We start from the raw sequence: 22742 nt of genomic DNA on the forward strand, positions 1-22742 counted from the left end.
TGGCCAAGTCAAAATTTACATGAAACTTTATCATCATGACAATAATTTTTTTAATACTTGAGCGAAAAGCACTTGCAGCTGCAAAAATAGCAGACTTTTTTCCACTATTCTAGACAAATTTTCAGACTTTCAGACTTTATCAAGAATACCAAAGTCTGTATGAACCCAGATACTGTTAAATTATTAGATATAAACCACTAAAGACATTCACACAAAATTTCATCCAAGACCTCAGTGGTAGTATTGAATAATTATTGTCTGTCACTATTAGCCGGTAGTTTCTTTGATATATTTGGCTGTATAATAAACATAATTAGACACTGACTTAAAGAGTTTTATTTTACTGTTTTACATCTTTGGTGATCCAGGGGCAGTTAGTTGGAGTGGGACAAAGAAAACCCTGCAAACACTGAAACAACAAAAAGGTTCAATTTTGGGATTTCTTCTTCCACCCCCAACTTAACTGCCTCTGGGTCTCCTAGGATAGCTGATTTACAGCTGAAAACTGAAATTAATATCTTTACACCACGTTCTTTCTCTATTTACACCAAACTTAGAGCAGTTTTCATTTGAGTGTTGAAAGCTATTAGACAATTACTTCGGTTTTGGTTTAACTACGGTTTGAGACATTTGACTGAGTAGTCTAACTAGAAAGTAATTGGTTTGGTTTTGGTTTGATGACATTCAATTGAAGACTCCTCTATTACATAATACATAAATAGTTAGTATTTCCCCTCCTCCTGGACTTAATATTTATTAAGGACTTAATCTTTATTATTCAACATGTCAGTTACATCTGAAGGACATAAACATCTTATGTACTCCTGGGGAAAAGATAAAAAGACCCTCTGAATTCATCAATCACATCTGTCAAGCATGATTCTCCATGCATCGCTTGTTCTGTGTCTAGTTTTACTTAGATCAGTCAACATATGAACAGTCAGCTTTTGACTCCAAGGGCAGGCTTAGCATTCAAAATGTCCAAATTAGTGCTACACCTGTTATTATGACGTCACCATCTCCATGAGAGCTGGTCACCAATATTGTTTCAAAGAGTCCGAAACACAAGGGGGTCACATCGATCCATAGCTAGTTTGTGTACATATCTTAAAAAAAATTATGATGTAAAATCCTGGTTGTTTTGACCCAACGACGTGCCACTGTGGCATAGCTTTTTCCTCCTCGCTCAGCGTTTGGTATTTTGGAGTTCCTCTGCACGATATATTCAGGAATGTACTCCAACTTTCACTTTACTTCCGCCTCTGTGATCTTCTTTTGATGCTGGGCGAAATCAAAATTACCTTTGCTGGTGAACGAAACTTCACTTTCCTTGATCCACCCTTAAGTTTCACTTTGGAGGCCTTTTTGATCTTGCTAGGTGGTTTCAATATTGTCTTTAATGCTGTGATTTTTTCAGCAGTCTCACATTGGTCGACTGTTTCCAACAAATAACCTGAGGGTGAGTCGCGCTTGGTAATACGGTGTCGTTTGGACGAATTCTCCACCTTGGACCGCCTGCTTTGATTGGAGGTTGATTCGTGGAATTGGTCGGCCAACGAAATAAGGTTCCTCAACTTTGCTTCTTTTGTGATGATAGCTTTCTGCTTGTCGCAGTGTATATTACGACCTGAATTTAGCACATATGATCCATTCAGGCCAACCCCACTTGATTGAACAAGCAAACCAGAATTTAAAGCTGTTAGAATGGCGGATTTAATGGCTGCCTCATCCGGCGATGACGAATTGTTCACACTGTTTGTCCCATCATTTAGCTTTCTTTCCAAATGTTTCACGATATTTTGCCTCGAAACTCCACGATCTTTCCCTTCAGCTAGCGCTTTTACGGCTTCGAGCACCAGAGGAATATAATTCTGTTTCTTTCGTTTTCTTGTTGTCGCTGTCATGTTGTCTCGATTCGAAATCGACGCGAAACCTTAGTTCCAAGGGCGTGCCGGTCATATGACGTAGTTGGTGGCATCATTCAATTATGACATTGTTGTAATTGGTGATAATTAACAACTATTAATAAAGATTATGTCATAATTGAATGCAAAGATAGCGAAGCCGATTGCGGATGAGTAGCTATCTAGTCTATCTAGCAAAAAAGTAAAAAAATATCAGACTGACTTGAGAAGGAGCGTACACCCAGGGGTATGGTTGGAGGAGGGGGGAACTTACTTTTCACGAGCGCCTCCCGCGAAGCGTCTTTTGAGGTTGGAAGGGAAACAAAACGTGGAAAGCGCGCGGGAGTAAACTTGATTTCGCCCTATTCGATCACTTTGCTGTAGAAACAAGGGACTACATTCACGAAAGCCAAGAGAAAAAAATGCTTAAAAAAGGAAAGCACAGCTGGCTTCGGTGAGTGTGATTGTATAAATATATGAACATTAATGAAAATGATTGCTACAGTTGAACCTCCACTCACGGCCACTTTTTTGTCGTTTTGGGGTGCCGGCGGAGAGAGCATACGTTCACTCTTAATAACCTCTCGACAACGGGCAGTAAATCAATGACTGACGAACGGTGTTTACAAAACCCCATATTTATTGTAAGAGTTCACCAAACTTGATCCGTACCAAGCGTCGTTGGTCTCTGTTGTTTAGTTTCTGTTTAATTGATATTTTGATTGTGTTAAGTATTTGTATCCTAAAATAAGTATTTTTTAAGAAAACAAATGTTTCACCCCCGAAAAAAACAAAACAAAACAAAAAACAAAAAAAACAAAAAACAGATGTCATATTACACCCCTACTTCCCCATAACCGCCAACTCTCTACTACGGCCACTTTGCTCTGTCCCCAAGGTGGCCGTTGTGGAGAGGGTACTTGTTGTAGCCTACGTAGCAAGATGTGCACCACCCCCTGCTTCGTCAGTCAATTTTTTGTTCTCGCTCCAATTTACGCGCGGTCGGCCAGAATGCTGAAAAGCTCTTCGTACGGGAAAGCTTGCGACGTGTACGTTATTCTTGTACGAGTTGGGTCCGTGTGTTAAGAGCAGTTCCAGTGCACAGGATATTATTTCTACATCTGATAGAACACCGAACTGCAGCAGTCTAGATATAACACTCGCCTGAGCCCCGTTTCTCGAAAGCCCCGGAAACTTTTCGGGCCCGGAGAGCCATAGTAAAATCTCGAACCCTACGATTACAGAGCTGTTTTATTCACATTTTCTTAACATGAACATAGGTTTCCTTCACACAAGAAGTTTCAGGGGTATACACTTCTCCGTTTTTAGATACGGATGAACTAAGAATAGCTTTACGGGCCCGAAAAGTTTCCGGGGCTTTCGAGAAACGGGCCCCTGGATCGCTGAAGCAAAACTATTCAAATCTATATACGATTGATTCAATTGATTCAAAGACCGCGCACCCTGACTACAACTCGGAGCATTTTCAGAAAAACAGCGTTTCATTTTCATCCGAAATGTGTTTACGCTGGATATAAATTAATCTCAAAGATCACTTGGGGACATGTTACATTTGTGAACACACCATCGTTGATTTTCAGTTGTTGTAAAGTGTGCAGCAAATCCGTGCGCATTTTTCTCAGGTGGCAAACGCTTTCCTCCACAATGACATCAAAGAAGCCTACGCCGAAAAACTCCAAATTTTAACATTATTATTCACTACCATTTTTACATTAATCATTTGTTGGAACCCTTCTGTCTATTACATGTTTCAAGGCTTTTTTTTCCTAGCACTTTTACATTTATTGCAAGTGGCTGTGCTGTAAATATTCTGATTTACGGCTTGGTGAAAAGAAAATTTCAAGAAGCCTACAAAAGCCTACTATATTATAGAGGACATAACATGTTATCTTTTAATAGCATTTTCCTGTAGAGGAACTCTCTCTTTAAAGAAACGATAGGGTAAGAATAATTATATGCAGATATTAAAGGTTTTGGTTTGCTGTAGAAAATAATTTTAATGTACATAACCAAGAGTAAGATTGTTTAATGTTTGTTATATCATTCACGGTACAATGTCCGAGTTCAAAGTTCCAGTTAGCATAACATCACCTTTGAAATGGACCCACCTTCAGTAACCTGCGATCAGGCGTTCTTTTTACAATCAGATGGTTTATAACTATATTAGTCATCAACATTTGGCCGCTGCGTCTCCGGCCACCAAATTGATCAGAATTATAATTTAACCCACTTGCCTAGACTTTACTATCTGCAGCTTGTGTATTTCCTTGTAACATTGATTCAGCAGTAATAAAACTGTTGTTTCTTCTAAACCGTTCAACGTGGAACGCTTCATACTCTCTAGATCTATCCCTGTGCTGACATTCGAGTCCTGTGACGTGCATAGCTATATCTCTTCATAACGGAACTTTACATATTGTTTACCGCTACACAACCAACGTCACACCGTGCAAAACGTCCCTCAACAAGACCAAGGTACAAGGAATTTACGGCAAAGACTAGATGTTCACTTCAACGTGTTGTAGTAGTTGATGTCCCTGTGGTATGAAGATCAAATGTTCAACATGTAATAGTTGATGTCCCTGTGGTATGGAATCACTTTTGTCATCCATCGACAACTTGTTGTAGCAGCTGACGAATTTCTTCCAGCGCGGGCACGTCAGTGATAGAGACTGCTCTTAAGAGGAGTTTTGACAACACAAAAGTGCTGTGTTCTGTTGAACCTACAGTTATACTACGACACTCGTGCCCTGCAAATGGAAATAAAAGTCGGTTTCACAGGTAAATTTGAAACAAATATTCTTGAACAGAGATTTATCTCCTGTACTGTATCTCGAAGCTCAACGCCTCACTAATATTTTTGCCCGCTTCTGTTATACTGACCCGGAGCGCGATCCGTGTTAGGGAAATATTGATCAGTTCCTTTCTTGAACGAGACTAATATTTCCCAATACAAAAATAACAAGCCGGTGCAATTAAGCTTTACAATCTTGGCTCGTTTGTCTGCAACTTTGCAGATAAATACACTTTTAAGACATCCATTCTTGCCAAACGGGGACCATGTTAGCCATATTCGCACAGTTATAAGCTAGCAGACAATCAGTCTTCTTTGTACAATGTTTATAAATAGTGGTTTATACAAAGTACGTAAATCGGCTCAACTGGATTAGGGAACCAATCAGAATGCTCCTTCTTAAGGTGGCTCCCTAGGGTAATCATTTATGGCGTTACGCGCGCAAGTGTTATGTTTTTAATGCCGTTTTTGCATTCGTATTTACACCCAATCCTCTCAACCAATTACATGTAATAAGCAATGATTAAATAGTGTTCTACTATCATCTCTGTTAAAATTATTGGTTTGTCTTGAATTAGAACTGCCCAAGCAAATATGTTTTTTTGCCTTTTTAGGGCTTCACTTGCGATTGTGTTGAATTTCTTTCGGTGAAATCTTCCAAAATTTTCACAGCATATCGCTTCCTGCGGGACACGAATTTTAAACACGAAAAAAGTAGGGTTTGCAAAGGCAGGTTTTTCGATTTTTGCAAATTTACGTCTTTTACCGCTGCGAAAAAACTGGTCTTATAGATTTCCCTGAAAAACGAGCTCCGACTTAAGTAAAATATTTACTACCAATCTGCCAAGTTTTACGAAATTTCACCGAAGGAAACGCGAGAAAATTCACTGTCAGCCTTGCTTGTTGTGCTCATGTTGAGGTAATAAAATATCGAAAAACACTGACGTTTTCCTTCGAGCGCGCACAGATTACTTGAGCTTTTGTCCTCAGCGCGCGTGCGATCGTAAAACTGTAGGGAGCCACCTTAAGAGCCAGTAAAACACCAGTAATGAGTGTTATCAACCTTCAGATAAACGTGTTTGTTTCTCACCTTGGTGTGCTCCGTCACCTCCACTCTTGTTGAAGCGGAACAGCTTACATTCCAACAAGATTCGCCGTTTGACTTGGGATGAACAACAGTGATTTTCAAAGACCATTTTAGCGTCTGTTTCTCTCGACGATAAATTTCCTTGATTGAGCTACGAGAAAAAAAAACGCGTTTACACTGGTTTGTCTTGGGTCTGACAGCCAAAGATATGAAGATAAATACACATCCTTACGCTGGTCTGAATAAAACGAACTATGAAAAGGCGGGTTACACTTCGTTTAAGGTGAACGCACGAAGGATTATACAGTCTAGAAGCGGGTTGAGAAGCGGGCTCGCTAAAAGACGGATACTTACACTAAAATGTCTAAGTCAAGAAAGGGCGTCCTCCAGGCTTCTGTCGACTGATAATTGGCGAGAGACGAAGTCGATAGAAACCAGTAGCGAGCATGTTTTTGTTTTAGATTAAGCAAAGCCCGGTGCCGTCCGGTGACTGTGTTTTAGTTTACGTGAGAGTCGCTTAGTGGGCTACGCCAATAGGATATGAGCCCGATTAGCCCACGTGAGGAGTTTGACCATGCGCAATGTTTGGAACATTTCATGAAGGAAATAGTAAACTTACTCCTCCTCATACAATACTGAAGCGTTAAGAACACACGAGAGTTATGACTAGCACTCGACTACCCCTACAATATGCTGTCCTCTTAAAAAAAAACAGAGAGAACTTCAATGTTTTTTTTTTGTAGTTAGCTTTACCTTCGGACGACTGTTTCCGCCAAACCATTTGTACCGCTGATACATTAACTCTCCGGTGCGCATGGCCAAATCCTGAAGATGCCGCCACTGCTGACTGGACAACTTCAGCACTGTAGCCACAATGTCGTCATAAACATACAGCTGAGCCTCACCTGTGCCGTCTTCCACCACACACCTAGGGGCAGAATAATCCCAGGTATAGTTACTCAAGGAACACTGCACTCTGTTTGAAGTTTTCGTTCCAGCTGTCAAATGTTAACCTAATACTGATGTGAAGTTTATATGAAATAATTCATATATGAACTGCGGTTGTAGATGAGAGTGAAGAATGATCATCGCAGTCAATTTTCCAATTTCAAGTTAAGCAATTGGAAAGAAGAAGCCTGAAAAAATCAGCCCTGATTTTTTCAGGCTTCTTCTTTCCAATTGCTTAAATTGGAAAATTAACTGCGATGATCATTCTTCACTCTCGTTAACCTAATACTGTATTCTTCAGGTCATTCCACTGAAATAGAACCTGCACTGAGATTTTTGTGAAACTTTGCCAATTGATTGTTTATATTATAGGAACTTAAATCATTCTTCACTCTCATCTACAACCGCAGTTCATATATGAATTATTTCATATAAACTTCACATCATTTCACTCCTCACGGGAAGATATGAACTCAATTAATTGACCTCGCTCCCAATGTGTGGCTTCATAGCTCAGTTGGTAGAGCATCGCATCGGTATCGCGGAGGTCACGGGTTCGAATCCCGTTGAAACCCTGATTTTTTCAGGCTTCTTCCTTCCAATTGCTTAAATTGGAAAATTAACTGCGATGATCATTCTTCACTCTCGTTAACCTAATACTGTTAGCTCTTCAGGTCATTCCACTGAAATAGAACCTGCACTGAGATTTTTGTGAAACTTTGCCAATTGATTGTTTATATTATAGGAACTTAAATTTTTCCATAAGGTCGTAATACTAGCAATAATGATAAATATTGCATAAAACGTACAACAGTTTTTAAAGACATGTTTCGGCATGCTTATGCCATCTTCAGTTTAATAGAGTGACTAATGATACGTGACACAAGTTATATACTACAAAATATGAATAAATTATTTACAATATGCATTACAAAACAGTGGAAACGGAAATTACAGAGTTAAAAAGGTGTTGAAGTGATGTAACTGTTTGTTAAGGTCAGGTTTGTTCTTACTGATATAAAAGGCTTCTTTAAGTTTAAGATCAATAGAGCTATTCGCTGAGTCTAAGATGCGAAAACAAGAAGGTGTGTACATGCCCCTGCATGAAGAAAATTGAGAAAGATGTTTAAAAATATGCGAGTTTTTATCGCTTACTGTATGTTCTTTAATCCTGGTAGAAAAATGGCGACTGGTTTCACCAATATAACAGGAATTACATCCCGCACAAGTAAATTGATAAACTACCATGGATTTTAGAGCATCAGGAGTACGATCTTTAAAACTGAACATATTCTTGATTTTGAAAGAAGTAAAAACTAATTTGATATTAAGATCCGTTTCACAAAAACGTTTAAGTAATTGCCGTAGTTTGAGTTCCGTTATTCTAGAGTACTGGCCGATAAAAGGAAGCTTAAAATAGCGTATATTGTTTTCATCATTAACGCTGCGGCTTTTTTGATCAGAAGGCTTGTTAAGATACCGCTTGAAGGTTTTTTCAATGATGTGTGAAGGAAACGAGTTACGTTTTAGAGTGTCCGAAAGCTTGATCAAATCGTTTTCAAAACCGGAAGAAGTGTTGTTTTTACTTCTTTCAAAATCAAGAATATGTTCAGTTTTAAAGATCGTACTCCTGATGCTCTAAAATCCATGGTAGTTTATCAATTTACTTGTGCGGGATGTAATTCCTGTTATATTGGTGAAACCAGTCGCCATTTTTCTACCAGGATTAAAGAACATACAGTAAGCGATAAAAACTCGCATATTTTTAAACATCTTTCTCAATTTTCTTCATGCAGGGGCATGTACACACCTTCTTGTTTTCGCATCTTAGACTCAGCGAATAGCTCTATTGATCTTAAACTTAAAGAAGCCTTTTATATTAGTAAGAACAAACCTGACCTTAACAAACAGTTACATCACTTCAACACCTTTTTAACTCTGTAATTTCCGTTTCCACTGTTTTGTAATGCATATTGTAAATAATTTATTCATATTTTGTAGTATATAACTTGTGTCACGTATCATTAGTCACTCTATTAAACTGAAGATGGCATAAGCACGCCGAAACATGTCTTTAAAAACTGTTGTACGTTTTATGCAAAACTTAAATTTTGAAATAAAAATGAGGGGTCCCCGTGTTTGTTTAGGAGCAACAGCACCTTGTTTTTATACAAGAAATCCTTATAATAGCACCATGATTATAGTCACGATTGCTTGCTAAATTCACATTTCCGACGATTGTTTTTTGTTCTACACTGAGAAATGGTCCATATTTATTTTCCACAGAGAAATTTATTACTCAATTCAAAACAACAGAAAAAAATGATAGGTCACCATACTCGTTTGCGAGAAAATGACGATTTACCTCTATGGCGAGGTCCAGCCGTAAAGAAAAAGCCGCCATTTTCTAATGCGCGCGCGCTAATCACGCGTGAAATTATGCGCAGTAGGGATGCGCAATGCAATACTGGGGAATGACCTCAACCATCTTGCTAGCGAGTCGAAGTTAAAAGTTCTATCCAGTGGTTCAATTCAACACTATTTGGGCAACTGTGGTTTTCTAATAAAAATCTTCGGTAAAAAAATCAATAAGAAAAGTTGAAACCCTGCCAGCGTAAAATTAACAAATAGATTCCATCTTGCTGTGCGTCTGATCAGTAATTGATCACAGATGACGTCAAAATGTGGTAAGAACAAAAAAGCGGCACACGAGGCGATAGCCGAGTGTGTCACTCTCCTGCGATCTATTATTGAACAGACGCACGGCAACATGGCATGTCCTTGTATTATATAATGAGGAAACAAAATTGACGTCATCTACATGCGTCTTTCCTCCAATTGATCATAAGTAAGAACCAATTATAACGCGAGAATAACTCGACATATTATATAAATAACAGGACACGTACCTGACTTCAGCATTAATTTTGTAGCCTTTCGAGCTGTAACATCCAGCGGTACATTCATTTCTCGTTACCAGCTCCCCACAACGTTTACATAGCCATCGCAGACTCGCTTTTTGTACAGCCGTTACTCGGCAACGCACAAATGAAATGGTCTGCACAAATTTGCCTTGTGCCTCACTCTGAATGAGTTCGATGAGTTGGCGCTGTGCAAGAGGCCTATTGGTTTCTTCGCCAGATCTTGATGCTGTAACGCTGACCGAAAATTGTGGATTCGGCTGAACGTCGTTAAGGCTCGTAATTGCGCGTCGCTCCACGAAAACTGAGGAGCACGCCTCAAAGGTACAATACACGTTTCTTGAGCGGGAGAATTTTCTCACCAACCTACGAAACTGGACAATAGCACCTAAAGAAAGGAAACAGGTTGTGACATAAGCTATATTATAAAGCCTGTCTGTGGTTACTGCGCCCGTAAAGAAAGAAAAGAAAAATAAAATAGCAATAATATAATAGAGCCTAAGATTCCTGCTACTACGGAAGAGCGATAGCTCTCCTTTGAAAAGAAATGAAAATACGAAGCTGACTACAGTGATGCGCCTAGTCTAAATTAACCTACAACCTGCATTAACCAAACAACCCTACGCTTCTTTCGACCTCAGGCACGTGCACTTAAAAAAAAAAAATAATAATAATAAATCACTTTATATATGTGTCGAGGTGTTATGTACTGTACTAAATGAGAGCTCTGAAATAAGCAAACAAGTTGAAAAGAAACTCATTAAAAATCCCAACTGGCGGGAGGCTTGCCTTGAAGTTGATTTGTTACCGGTAAACGGGGAGGGGGATTTTGTACGCAAAACAGGCAGTTTCTGTCACTTTGTGCTCCTAACTTGTTCTATACTGAAGAAGTATATTGAGGCAAGATACCATGACTGAGGGTAGTGAAAAGGATTTTCATGGAGACTACTTACCAGGCAACATCCCACAAATATATGTTGTTCTCCTCAAGTCCAGGTAGACAGAAATCGTGTTTGACGATTCAAGGTCTCGAACTCTTAACTGTATAATGGCATTTTTTAGAAGAGTAAGGGCTAGCTGCAGATCTTTTATAGTTGCCATTTTAACTGGACCAAGCTTTGGTACTTCCACAAGCTCATTAGGAAGCAGCTGGCCAGCAGTGTCTGACTGGCGCAGTTCTCGGCTGACAAAAACAGCTCGGAAGCTGACTTGTGTGCTTGTAGAACTACTGCAAAGAGAACGCAAACCGTTCATTTCATCCCTCAACAAATAGCGACAAAAGAAATATCTACTAAATGTCACGCGAACTGTGCCTGAGCGCAAACGTCATTTATACACTCTAAATCGGAAAAAGCACGTGAATTCCAACAACGAAAGGTACCTGCGCCGTGCGACCAAAATATAAATCACGTTTTCGTCATAAAAAATCAAAAATTTAATAAGTGGTCATTCGTGAGCGTTGCTCATAATTCGTCTTATTCTCACTTTCCCCCAATTGTTTAGGAAGAAACTCACTAGCAAACTTTAAACAGCGGTAAACTTTCATCATCAAATTCTGGTTAATTCCTTAATGATTTCTTGTTGAGCCTTTGTTCATATTTTCCTTCGTTACGAAGGTAATTTTGCACGACATAACTTCTCAGAAATAATCAGTAAATACATTATTTGAAAGAATTGAACAGTTCACAAGTCATACATTGTTGGGTTACAGGAACACTCCGGGAGTACAAGAAACACTCGACTGCGCCTTGTGCTTCTCCATGCACTTTTTCGTGTTCTTAAAAATTCAGGCTTGCTTCAATAACTCAATAAATAACTTCGATAACAATGCACTCGCACGTGTTAACGTTTCCCCAACATAGAGATCTTGTAATTCAAAGTCAGAAGCACAACGTCCTGCTGCAAAATAACACTGTGTCAGTAAAATTATTAAAGAAAACAATACATTTGTACCTTGGTTCCAATGATTTGTCACCTTCGTCTCCCTTACATGAAGCATCACTAAGAACAGTATCCACAGTTTGCAATCTATCAGTTTTCAAAAAATCATCTTTCAGCTCGTCAAGCGCTTTCACGATTTCCATGCTGTTTACTGCATCTTTTGATGGTGCAAGGCTGCACCTTTTACACCAGCAAATTCTCTCTAACAGCATATCAGAACTGACGTTGATCAGTGCCTGTAAGTTACCATTTTGTAAGATCCGGGAACTTTTTTCATTTGGAACTGTTTCGGTGATGACGTAAAAGCAACCAGCATGAAGAAACTGCGACCAGCACAAGTTTCTCTTCACCAGTCTTAGTGCAGCAGTTTTGCTTTGTAGTTTGAATTCTGAGAGAAAATCAGATATGTTTAAACAGGATGAATCTATTCGTTCCGAGGCAAAACTCTTATTTCCAGCGGCTTTTTCAACGTCGTTTCTGTAAACAGCCACGACTTTGATTTCCACACCGCAAGGATAACACAGCTCTTCTTGCACTCTTCTCAGGGCGGCAACTTCGCAGATCCTGACAGCAAAAATAATCTTGCACATAAATCCATTAACGCTCTTGTCCAAAGTCGCGTTGGCTTCTTCATTCAAGGTTTTAACCAAAGCACACGTTTTAGAATTTCCTTTCCCGTTGCCTGAACGTCTCGTCTTCCGCTTGCAATCTGGTTTTCTGCAAGTGTCTTTAGAAATTACAATTTCTACGTTATCAAAGGAAAACTGAAGATAAAGTCGATTTCTATCTGCGGAAAAATCGTCATGAAGGAGATTTCTCGGGTGAAATGTCTCCAAGACAACCTCAAACTTGTTGATTTGAAGCATAGCGTCAGTATGCCAGGTCTGCGCGTAAGGACATCTGGAACACTTGTCGTCAAAACACGATTCTTTGCAACAATGTGTTGTACAATCATGTCCTTTGGATTGTTGGTCACCAGCTGCAATCATGCAGGAGATTTCGCCTGTTTGGTCAAGCAATTTCAACTGGCCAGTCTTTGAAGAACTTCGAAGACAGCCAACAAGAATCTAAGCACAAAAAAATGCTTTCAGCCAGGATAAACATATGCCACTAAACAACCAAAGGTGCAACTCAACTACGTCAATTATGCTGCTTTTAAGAGTAGGAGAAACCATAGTTAATAGACCATGGAGAAACGTTTGTAGGATATTTTTCTTTCAATATCCATTTTACTGAAAACTCAGTACACGTGGCGGTCTTGTAGTCAACGTCAGATCCTACTGAGTGCATGTAGTTCTAAGTTTACTTGCTACTCACCAATGGACGGCTAAAGCAATCTTGAGACACCATCTTGTACATCCAGTCTTCATTTTCCTGTGTTGTTGTAGTTGTGCTACTCATCAGCCCGCTCAGCCATGGCTTATCAGCGATATTCTGACTCACAGCATCAAGGAATTCCTTAACTGTCGGAAGCCAAGGAAATGTCAGTACACTGGCTCGGTTTGGATGACACTTGTGAGGTAACTCGAAAAATTCATCATAGATGTTTCTTGGTTGTACGTTTGCGGCAGCTGAGGTTCGTTTTACGAAGGAGAGCAACAATTCCAGTACACTTTCTTCCTTTAATTCTCTGTTTGAACAAGACAATCAGAGGCTTATTCAAGGGTGGAGCCGGGTTTTATTAGAAGCCTAATTAAATTTCTCAATCGCTTTATTGGCCTAAACTGGTCATACACTACAATTGTTCTAATACCCTTTAACTTCCAGGCCCCCAACGTGATTAGAAAAGAGTTTTGCATGTGAAGTCGTCAGAGTACACTTCAGTTAAAACAAACTAGAAATAATACACCCGTTACCTATTCTGTCTTGAAGAGTAAGAGACCAGCTGGCTTGTCCTGTTAATGTAAAAAAGAATACACAGATAATACCTTAATGCAATAAAACACAATCCACCTCGCAAAGGTAAAAGAAAATGAACACCTCTACCATCCCCACCCAAAATGGAAAAGAAACCTCATGTACATTTATTGAATTTATTGAGTACTGTACCTGTAGAGATGTGAAAATTTATCAAGAACTTTCTCGCACATCTCAAGCAAGTCCACATAATCAGCCAGGGTGAGATTCTGGGCTAACAGAGCCAACGGACTCACACAAGGATTGTAAGGCTACAGAGAAAAAAAAATGCTTCACTTAAAAGTTGCTCGTTTACTGTGTATATGTCATTAACTTCATTGGTCCTAGGAGACTATTGGTCCTTGTAGGTGGCAACTTGAAATAACGTGCTGGATTGATGCAAGCTGAAGCTAACTGATGTAGCTGAATCTGTCAGGCCCTAAGAAACTCTGCACGAATCAGTCCGTTCGTGTAAAACAGAGAGTATAGCTTGAACGCAATGTACGACTGCATGGGAAAATGCTTTCTAGGGATAACGCTAGAGAGCAGGTCACGTTCATGTATGTAATCTGCTTAATTAGTACCTTCCAAGGTGACGCCAGAGGTGAAAACTTCACCACTCCCACAGTGCTTTGCGTGCAGCAACACAGTCCCAGAGTTTTCTACGATGACAAAATAAGAAATATGGGTTATTGCCCAAGCGTGAGGTCAAGATGGCTGGATATTGATCAGAAGCTTTTATTTTGTGTGTTTATGGACCAAAACGGAGTTTTATTAAGCAGACTTAAAACCACAAACCTTTCCTTTCTTACACAGGTGAACATTGTGAGTAGTCACGTGCGCTCCAACACGCAGGCCACGACCCAGATTCGGAGAAGGCTGGTGACTAATATACAACCTGTAACGAAATTGTATACTATGCTGAAATTACTTGATTGTACAAAACCTTCGATTACGAGAAACAAAGCGGAAAATCTAAACAAAAGCGCCGAGGATTCCGAACGTGACATAATATTTCAGTTCGTTATTAAGGAGTTAGGCAATACGAATTTTGGTACTAGGCCTTTGGAACTATAATTGTAATCTGCTGTCTACTCAGGTTTAAGAGCTGTGTTAAGCACTGAGCATTTGAAATAAGGCTCACACGTACCTATGATCATTCCTAGAATGTAAGAGTTTCTATAGACCTGATTGAACACTGTGCAGTTTGAATTGTTTTACCTGAAGAATTAATATGTTTACCTTATTTTATTGTCCAGTTCAAATACTCCAGCTTCGGGTTTTAAGCAATTAGTAATCACACCCTGAAACGTATTAATTTCAAAACGCATGACAAAAGTAACTTAAGATATTAAAGAAAATTGTGAGGAGAAAACGTAACATTAACTCGAGATTGGAGATTATAGTCGAACCTCTATCAAGCGGCTACCTATTAAGCAGCCACCCTTTATTCAACGGCCAGTTATCAAAGTCCCGAAATTATTGCCAGTAAAATGCTGTTAATAAAACCCCATTAACTGGCCACCTCCATTGAGGACCTTTTGTGGACTCCATGTTTACTAAGAAATTAACCCGATGGGAAAAATATTTGGATGAGGTTTTTGTGATAACCAGAATAATCAAGGTCGAGGTCGGGGTTATACCTGTATAGAGGATATTACATGCCCGCGCGTTAATACGAATTTTATCTTCGAGTGTTCAACTCGGTATCTCACAAGTGAGCACAGCGAACGAGTGAGATATTGAGTTGAACACGAGAAGATAAAATTCGTATCCACAAGCAGGCATGTAATATTCTGTTTATTATATAAACATACTAATGGCGACATTTTTTACGATTTTCCGAAGATTTCCGAAGATTTTCCAAAATTGTTCTGAAGGCCAGACGAATTGTTCCGAACATTTTCCGAACATTTTCCGAAGATTACCGAAGATTGCCGAAGACGACCGAAGAAGATCCGAAGATGTTTCAATCATACATCAACAAATTTAAGTGTAGTTAAAGGGACAAAAGAAAAATGTTATCAAAAAGGAATGATATCTTCACAGTGTGAAAGATAAAAATAGTATCTTCACTGCATGCAATGAAGATATGATTTTTTATTAAAAGGAAAAATCCTGGTATTTCACTATTGTTTATATAATAAAATTGTTTTATTATACACTGAACAAAAAAAAATGGAAGTCATGTTTTTGCTTCTTCACCGATAGCAAGCAACACAAAGCGTGCAAACTTGACATGATTACCCCTAGAAATCATGTACCGCGGTCATACATGACATGATTACCCCTGGTGACCTTGAGTGTCCTTGACATGATTATTGTATAATCTGCAGCTAGATGACGTCACAGTCGCTAATTTCCACACGGACCTCTGTAGAGCTTCGTCATCAGTATGGAATTTCTGGGGTCCAGTCTCACACCTTTGTCGTGCGGAGGAACAAAGAAAAGTTTGTCTACTCAAGGTACCGTATTCTGAAGATACTTACGGTGTAAGATATATTAACCAGTGGCCTTAGTTTTGGAGCTTGCAAGATTTCTTTCTCAACCACCATGCTATCTGATGTCAAATTCATGTTGTAATTAATCTTTCTGTGGTTCAGATCATCTTGTCCCTGAGCAGTTCTTGGGCGCTTAGATTCTACCTGAAAAGTGTATTAAGTGTAGTTTGTACTAGATACAACTGCAATCAACTGACTATGATTGGCAGAACTGGTCAAAAGTGAAACAAATGCAGATAAAAAGCTGACAGGGAAGAAGAAAGACAAACAACAAACTTGAGTAATCTCTTGCAACTGAACACTTTGAAAATTGTGTCAAATTTGCATTTTTAAGTACATATATAAGGGTTAAGATTATTGAACAAAACTTCACCTCAGGTGCATCTTCACAAGGCCGTTTCACAGTTTTTGATGCTTTGGAAGTGGGCATACCAGACTTGTATTCACAGAGATCTGAGCGAGGTGAGGTGGCTAGAACCTTTCGTTCATTTCTTGTTCCCTTAATTAAATAATAATAATAATTTATTAATTTATATTGCACTTTTAAACATTCAATGATCAAAAGCGCATTACAATATTTAAATCTGCTAAATCTGTACATAAACTAAATTTAACAATTAAGAAATAAATGATGTAACAAACTTTCCAAATTTAATGGAGGGAGAAGACTCATAATGAAAAGTCCTTATTTGTGCTATTATTCATTCTCATTTTCATTTGATTTGGCTTTTAATTATGTTGACATTGATGATAGTGATTATTGTTTAATTTTTCTCTAATCAGTGTTGTTAATGTACTATTACATAACACAATTATTACCTTGTTCATTGTTGCTTCTTTCAGGTCATAAAATATGTATTGTTCACCAATTTGCAGGAAATTATGCCAGAACATAAACTGCTCTCCCTAGGAGAAAAACTGTAATGTTATACATTTCTGTCTGTTTGTTCCTTGAAGCTGAACTCTGAAATGATATCAGGCTGTGGATGCAGATGGACCTCTTGGTTAATGTTGTTGTTCAGCAGTGAAGTTAACAGCCAAAGAGCAACTGTTTTCACAGCCTAAGAGCTACTTTTCTTAACATCTTATTGTCTACTAAACACATTCGGAGAATAAGACTTTTATCTAAACATATGCATTTAGTTACGAATAACTTGCTTGCAACTTCAAGACTACAGTCTGTTTTAACATGTAGGTTTACATGGTGATGATAGTTTGCTTTGTTTTCCTCCTCTTTGTCACTGTTGTTAAAGACATGAGCGTGTGCACAAGAAACTTGGTTTTTAACAATTGAAATTTTCTGCATTGTACTTGTTCCAGATTATCTGACATACACCAGTTCTTTATGGCTGAATGAGTGGACCAGTTTTCTTCACAACTTTATCTGATATGTGTATGTACGTATGTATCTGGACTGCTTTTTCTCTGTTTAAAAAATAATAATGTTATTGAACATGCTTGCTTATTTTTTCTTATCTTAATTTTTGGCTAAAAACAATTTCTGAAGATACAAATGTGGACATGTGCAGACTGATATCCTGCACTTCATCATGTTGATGAAAATAACACTGAGAAGTGAACATAGATTTATAAGTTATATAATCATCGTTTTACCTCATTAAAAAACATTTTGACAGCTGATGTGGGTTATTGAATCCTACCTGAACCACAATTGAGGTGGTAAGATTTGTCACTGGACAAGATAGTCTGACTAAAAAGAAAGGCTTTCCAACACTGGGCATGCTGTTATGTAATAAAGGAACAGATAAATAACAACAACATAACAACATCTGGTACAAAATAAAAGTAATGACAATAAATACTAAAATAACATAAAAAGAAGGACCCAGATAAAATAATGAGGGAAAGGGTAGGCAGACAACCTTCATGTGTCTCCAAGCATGCAAGGCAGGTCTGGAGTGAAGTAGGCATGAGTTGGAACAGGACATGTACAAGGGAGAGGTTCATCTGCAAGTTACTTTTAAAACCACTATTTTGATTTGTTCTTGTTGATCTGAACCTCTTTTCTCCTTAGGACTAGGAACATTACTTCTATTCTTTCTTGTTTGTTTGGTCAGTTACAAAGAACATTGTAAACAGTGCAGGTTGCCCCGAGGAGATGGGAGTCGAGATGAGATAAGGACTGCTATCTCTTCCTCTCACATCTCCTCCTTCTTGGTGCTCATTTAACTCTTCCCTCATGTTATTCCTGTATTTCGCTGTTTATATACTTTATCAACAGAATTTACAATTTGAAAACAATTGACATTACATGACATTTGAAAAGACAAAGCTTGGTTCTTACCTATGAACTGGGCTCAGGGCAAAAATATTTCCCCTAATATTTAAGTTGACGGTTGAGCTACAAAACAAACAAAGTGCATGTTAAGTAATATCAAATATATCTTAAATCAGTGCATGTTTAATTTATTTTTTTACCTTTACAATATACTATTTAAGAGAGAGTTGACTGTATGCTATACATTGCTGTCTTGCAAAGTGAGTGGGTATGTAGAAACTAGATGAACTCTTGACTTTTTGCAGTTGTCTGTTAAGGTGTGGTTTACATTCAAATTCTTCCCAATTAATGCTCATGTTTGTGACATATATACACTTATCTTTAATGTGGCAAAAAATTGAGAAGAAGAACAGACATCATTAAGATTGTTCCTAATACCTTCTATCTTGCTGAAGTTCTTTGATGGTCAAGATGTCCCATGAAAGCAGTTTCTTGTCATCTGTACTTCTTTTTGTAACGAGAATTGGTATCCATGTCTTGATCTCAATATAACCATTATGGCCATCCTTTGAATCTAACAACAAGAGCTTATTATAATTGGCACATTATGCAATATACAATGCATGCATAATAATAGCAAGTTCTGTGGAATTATATTATGGTTAATAATTATTCATTTATCGAAATAAGATTATTATGCTGCACATATACATTAATTAAAAAAGACTTGAATGTACTGTCAATCAATGAGACTTTATTTCCATACAATAGGTACAGTATCTGCCGCAGTCAACCTACTTACTGCAGTCACTTGTGACGTTAGTCATAAGCCCTGATTAACAATCAAAGTAACTAGATGCTCACAGGGCAGGGTTGATATTGCATACAGACGTTGGATAGAAATTCAGAACACTTGATATTTAACTGTTACAACATGTTAGCACAACTCTCCACACTTGAGTTGTTTTGTACAAACTAAAGTGGAACTCCTTTTTGTCTTGTTAATAAAAGCAATACTAAGGTGGACCAATCCTTGTTTAGGACTGGGATGAGAACAGTTTAACATTTTTAACAGTTACATATACAGTGGAGTATCAAAACCTAAAGACTTGGCTTTGAATGTCAAGGTTGTCCATGGATCAACTTGAAACATAATAAACTGCGGACAATTATTATTACCTCCAGGTTACCTTTGGTCACCTTTATACCTTTACCTTACCATTTTTTGTAGGTTTGGCAGTTGAAGAAGACACAGGAACATAACTCCACTCAGGAACTAATACTAGCTTCTCTAGGCAATGTCTGTCAGGATTTATAATCTGAAAGCAAGCAAATAACAGTACCATAAATGAACAATAGTGTCCATTTGGCGGGAAAATATGCTCCGATATTTGTTCACGGATATTGTTTGTTCCAAGAAGCGAACCGGTAACTGTGAGCTTTGAGGAACAGATTATAAATGTCTGGGACAAATATCCGATTTTTTGTGTTCTATTCTTGAAATACTTTGTTTAATATGCAGAGTTTTGAAAACTAGGGAATATCATTTAGATACTCCCCAGTTTTAGCTGGGGTATATTCAGTCACATGACACGTTTAGACCAATTGCATATGAACAAGAATTAAAACTTTGATCTCTGAAAACATTTGAGCTGTGCCATGTTTGAATATGGTAGTATTCTCTTCAAAGATCTTCTAGCCCAGGTTACAAATCTCATGCCCTTGACTTTAAAATTTGGGAAATATAGACTGAGGTGGTTCTTTACCTCACAAACAACTGCTGCAGAGTTGTCCTCGATGTACAGGGTCCCTGTAGCTGTGATTGGTTTTACTGACTTGGGATGGAGTGTTAAATATCCTAAGAGAATAAAAGGCATCTTGCAAGTAGGACTGTATCCTAAGAATTAAAGAACAGTTATCATTTACTACTAATGACTGTAGTTTACAGGTTACATAATGTAGGTTTAGATTATTTCTAAGACTATTTCATGTATGGTTCCATGAAGAATGATGTCTTGATAAGCAGAGAATAGTGCCTGTTTTTGGAAATATGAGTCTGACTGTTGTCTTTTGGCTGACATATATAAAAGAAAGTCTGGTTTTTGGTGATCTTCAACCTGTATTTTATATGGTATAACCTATTAGAGTATGTAAGAAATAGAATACCAGTTAGGAACAAATGCACACTTGCACATATATATCACCAATCTTCTCATTTTAGTGATCGCCATAGGGTTTGGTCTTCGCATGTAAGTTACAACACTATCCCTCACCTAAAACCTGGATTTGCTCTTCCTGTGATGAAGTAAGGGAACCTCCAAACACATCCTTGCTTGTAGTGAATAATGTACTAAGTGGCATAACTTGATGATCAAAAGGAAGCCAAAGGGATGACTCCATTTTATCATCCCTGCTTCGAGTCTCTTTGATCTGATATAATATAGCAAGGCAAACCTCTGCCAACTCAGCGTCACTTTCATTTTGCCGGATACATTTTTCTACATCATAATAAAAAATTCTTAGCCACTCCTTTTCCTGAAAAATATCAATTATATTGAATAAATATCACAAGGAAATAAAGAATGGATATATACTAGTTATGGAAGTAAAATTTTCTTTTGACATAGTATTTCTATTTCCATTCAGGTTAACTTTATAACAATAACAACCTATTTAACTACATGCACCAGTAATACAATAACTTTGCCTGCTTTACAAAGATGCTGTGTAAATAACTGAAGTAGGAAAAGTAATCTGACTACAATCACTACTACTATTCCATTAACAAAGATTTTAACCAAAGTATACTAATCTACTTATTGTAGTCATCAAGTCTCAAATTTTCTGGCATTCTTTGGATTCTATGACTGTACTTAATTCTTAAGAAGAACTCTGCAAGTTTATGATTTTACCACAGAATAAGATCAGTGGGGTCAACTTTTACCTCCCAAGTCAATGGATCATTTTTTAGTATGATATGTGACATATTGATTTATTATGCACTTTTAGAAAACAGTCCTAAGAAAATAAGCGCACTGATTGGTTAGAAATCATGTTTCTATAACTCAATAGAAACACAGAACTAGCCCGAGCAAAGAGAATTTACATTTTCATAATCAAAGTTAACAAGTTGTTTTCCTATTTTTCGTCCCAGTGTTTTCTAAAAGAAAAAGAAAACATGTTCTCCATGTTTCTATCAAGTTATGGAAAATCTCGTGAAAGTTTGGGAGAACTCGAAAAAGCTGTGGAAACATTCGCCTGTGGCTCGTGTTCCCAAAGCATTTCTCGTTCTCTCAAACTTCCACTCTTATCTCTATAACTCGATAGAAACATGGTGCATGTTTTCTATTTCTTAAATAGTGATTGATGGGTGATATTGTATAACCTAACCCTTACCCTGATTCTAACCCTTAAAACTTACACTTACCGTTACCCAACACCAAACTCCCAACCCTTAACATAGCAAACTGGAGTGAAATAAAGCATCACAAGGAATGAAAAAAAAAAAAAAAAATAAGACAAACATAATTAAAGAAATATTGAAGGATCTGACAATTTGAAGGCTCACCGTCTCCCCGGGGAGTTTGCTATGGTTTTGAAAAAAATAATGCTTGTGCACGGGGGTTGACCCGGTGAGAAGGGGGTGACTGATGGACTAAGCTTACATGCAAATGCTCCAGAACTAGCGATTGATGCCCTAATCTTTGTTGATGAGAAGTACATGTTATGCCCCTAATCCGATGAGATGTATGATTTTATGTCGTACCCCGCTATAAAACACTCTCGCTAAATATGAAGCACAGCAAAACGTAGAGTCCGCACTCTTCTGACACTATAAAGGACATGATTTAACAACAGTGATTGGTATTTGAGTCAAAAAGAGTAGATACTTACATTCTGCACGAGTCCGACATTTTTTTCTTCCCTACATCGTATCAAGAACTCATCCATTTCTTGAGCTGCTCTTCCCTGGGATTAGTGCAGGTAAAATCACCTCTGGGTTGGCGCAAACGGCTAGCGCCAGTTTTGTTGTTGCTTTCTTTTTGAAAAACCGCTGACCTAGCGAATGCGTGAAAGATCCCCTACCCTGTGGCCTACCCTATGTCTTCGACATCTAGCTTCCCCAGCCAAGCAATCAACCATAACGGCAGGTTAAGAGGGAGGGGAAGGGCCCGGGGGGCACTCCCATAGAAAAAAGACGGGGGCGTTCGTCGGAAATTTTGGAAAGAATCCCTAAGAGGTACCAAGATCCTGTTTTGCGGGCGTGGTTTGAAATTTTGTTTTCCCCCTAATAGGTACCAATTCTTACATAAGACATTATCTCCTGTCATGTCCCGCTGTGGACCAATCCATTTGAGTCTTAACATCCTGAGAGGTACGTGGTCGCTGAGAATACCCAAAATGGCGGCTCCAAGATCCATACCGGCGGGCCAGTTTGTAACATATAGTGGAGTGCTAATGTAAGCATGTAATGAACGGCGTTAGTGACT

At 38.3% G+C, this 22742-nt stretch overlaps 2 protein-coding genes across 5 annotated transcripts; both read right to left on the reverse strand.

Annotated features, from left to right (window-relative positions):
• Window positions 1-708: 708 nt before the first annotated feature.
• Window positions 709-1943, reverse strand: LOC110046472 (uncharacterized). Its single transcript, XM_020752169.2, has one exon. It carries the CDS (start codon window positions 1902-1904, stop codon window positions 1251-1253), a length of 654 nt encoding a protein of 217 aa, XP_020607828.2. The 5' UTR covers window positions 1905-1943; the 3' UTR covers window positions 709-1250.
• A 1656-nt stretch (window positions 1944-3599) lies between these two features.
• Window positions 3600-22315, reverse strand: LOC110046446 (CST complex subunit CTC1-like). Of its 4 annotated transcripts, none has more exons than XM_089279421.1 (22): window positions 22147-22315; window positions 20526-20787; window positions 20019-20110; window positions 19472-19571; window positions 18691-18826; window positions 18319-18375; window positions 17675-17756; window positions 16833-16919; window positions 16387-16512; window positions 16002-16157; window positions 14755-14816; window positions 14311-14410; window positions 14097-14174; window positions 13666-13784; window positions 13473-13511; window positions 12934-13246; window positions 11629-12683; window positions 10629-10903; window positions 9664-10063; window positions 6560-6734; window positions 5810-5957; window positions 3600-4675 (listed from the first exon to the last, which is right to left on the reverse strand). In XM_089279421.1, the coding sequence occupies exons 1-22, from the start codon at window positions 22201-22203 to the stop codon at window positions 4530-4532; spliced, it is 4065 nt and encodes a 1354-aa protein (XP_089135547.1). In that variant the 5' UTR covers window positions 22204-22315; the 3' UTR covers window positions 3600-4529. The 4 variants fall into 4 exon arrangements, with proteins under 4 accessions (XP_089135547.1, XP_089135546.1, XP_089135545.1 ...); XM_089279420.1 differs by having other exon boundaries at window positions 10629-10900; window positions 20019-20149; XM_089279419.1 differs by having other exon boundaries at window positions 20019-20149.
• Between the last annotated feature and the right edge of the window lie 427 nt (window positions 22316-22742).

Source organism: Orbicella faveolata, unplaced genomic scaffold (genome assembly GCF_042242905.1).
Source record: "Orbicella faveolata isolate gen_17 unplaced genomic scaffold, um_ofav_v1 contig_47, whole genome shotgun sequence".
NCBI lineage: Eukaryota > Metazoa > Cnidaria > Anthozoa > Scleractinia > Merulinidae > Orbicella > Orbicella faveolata.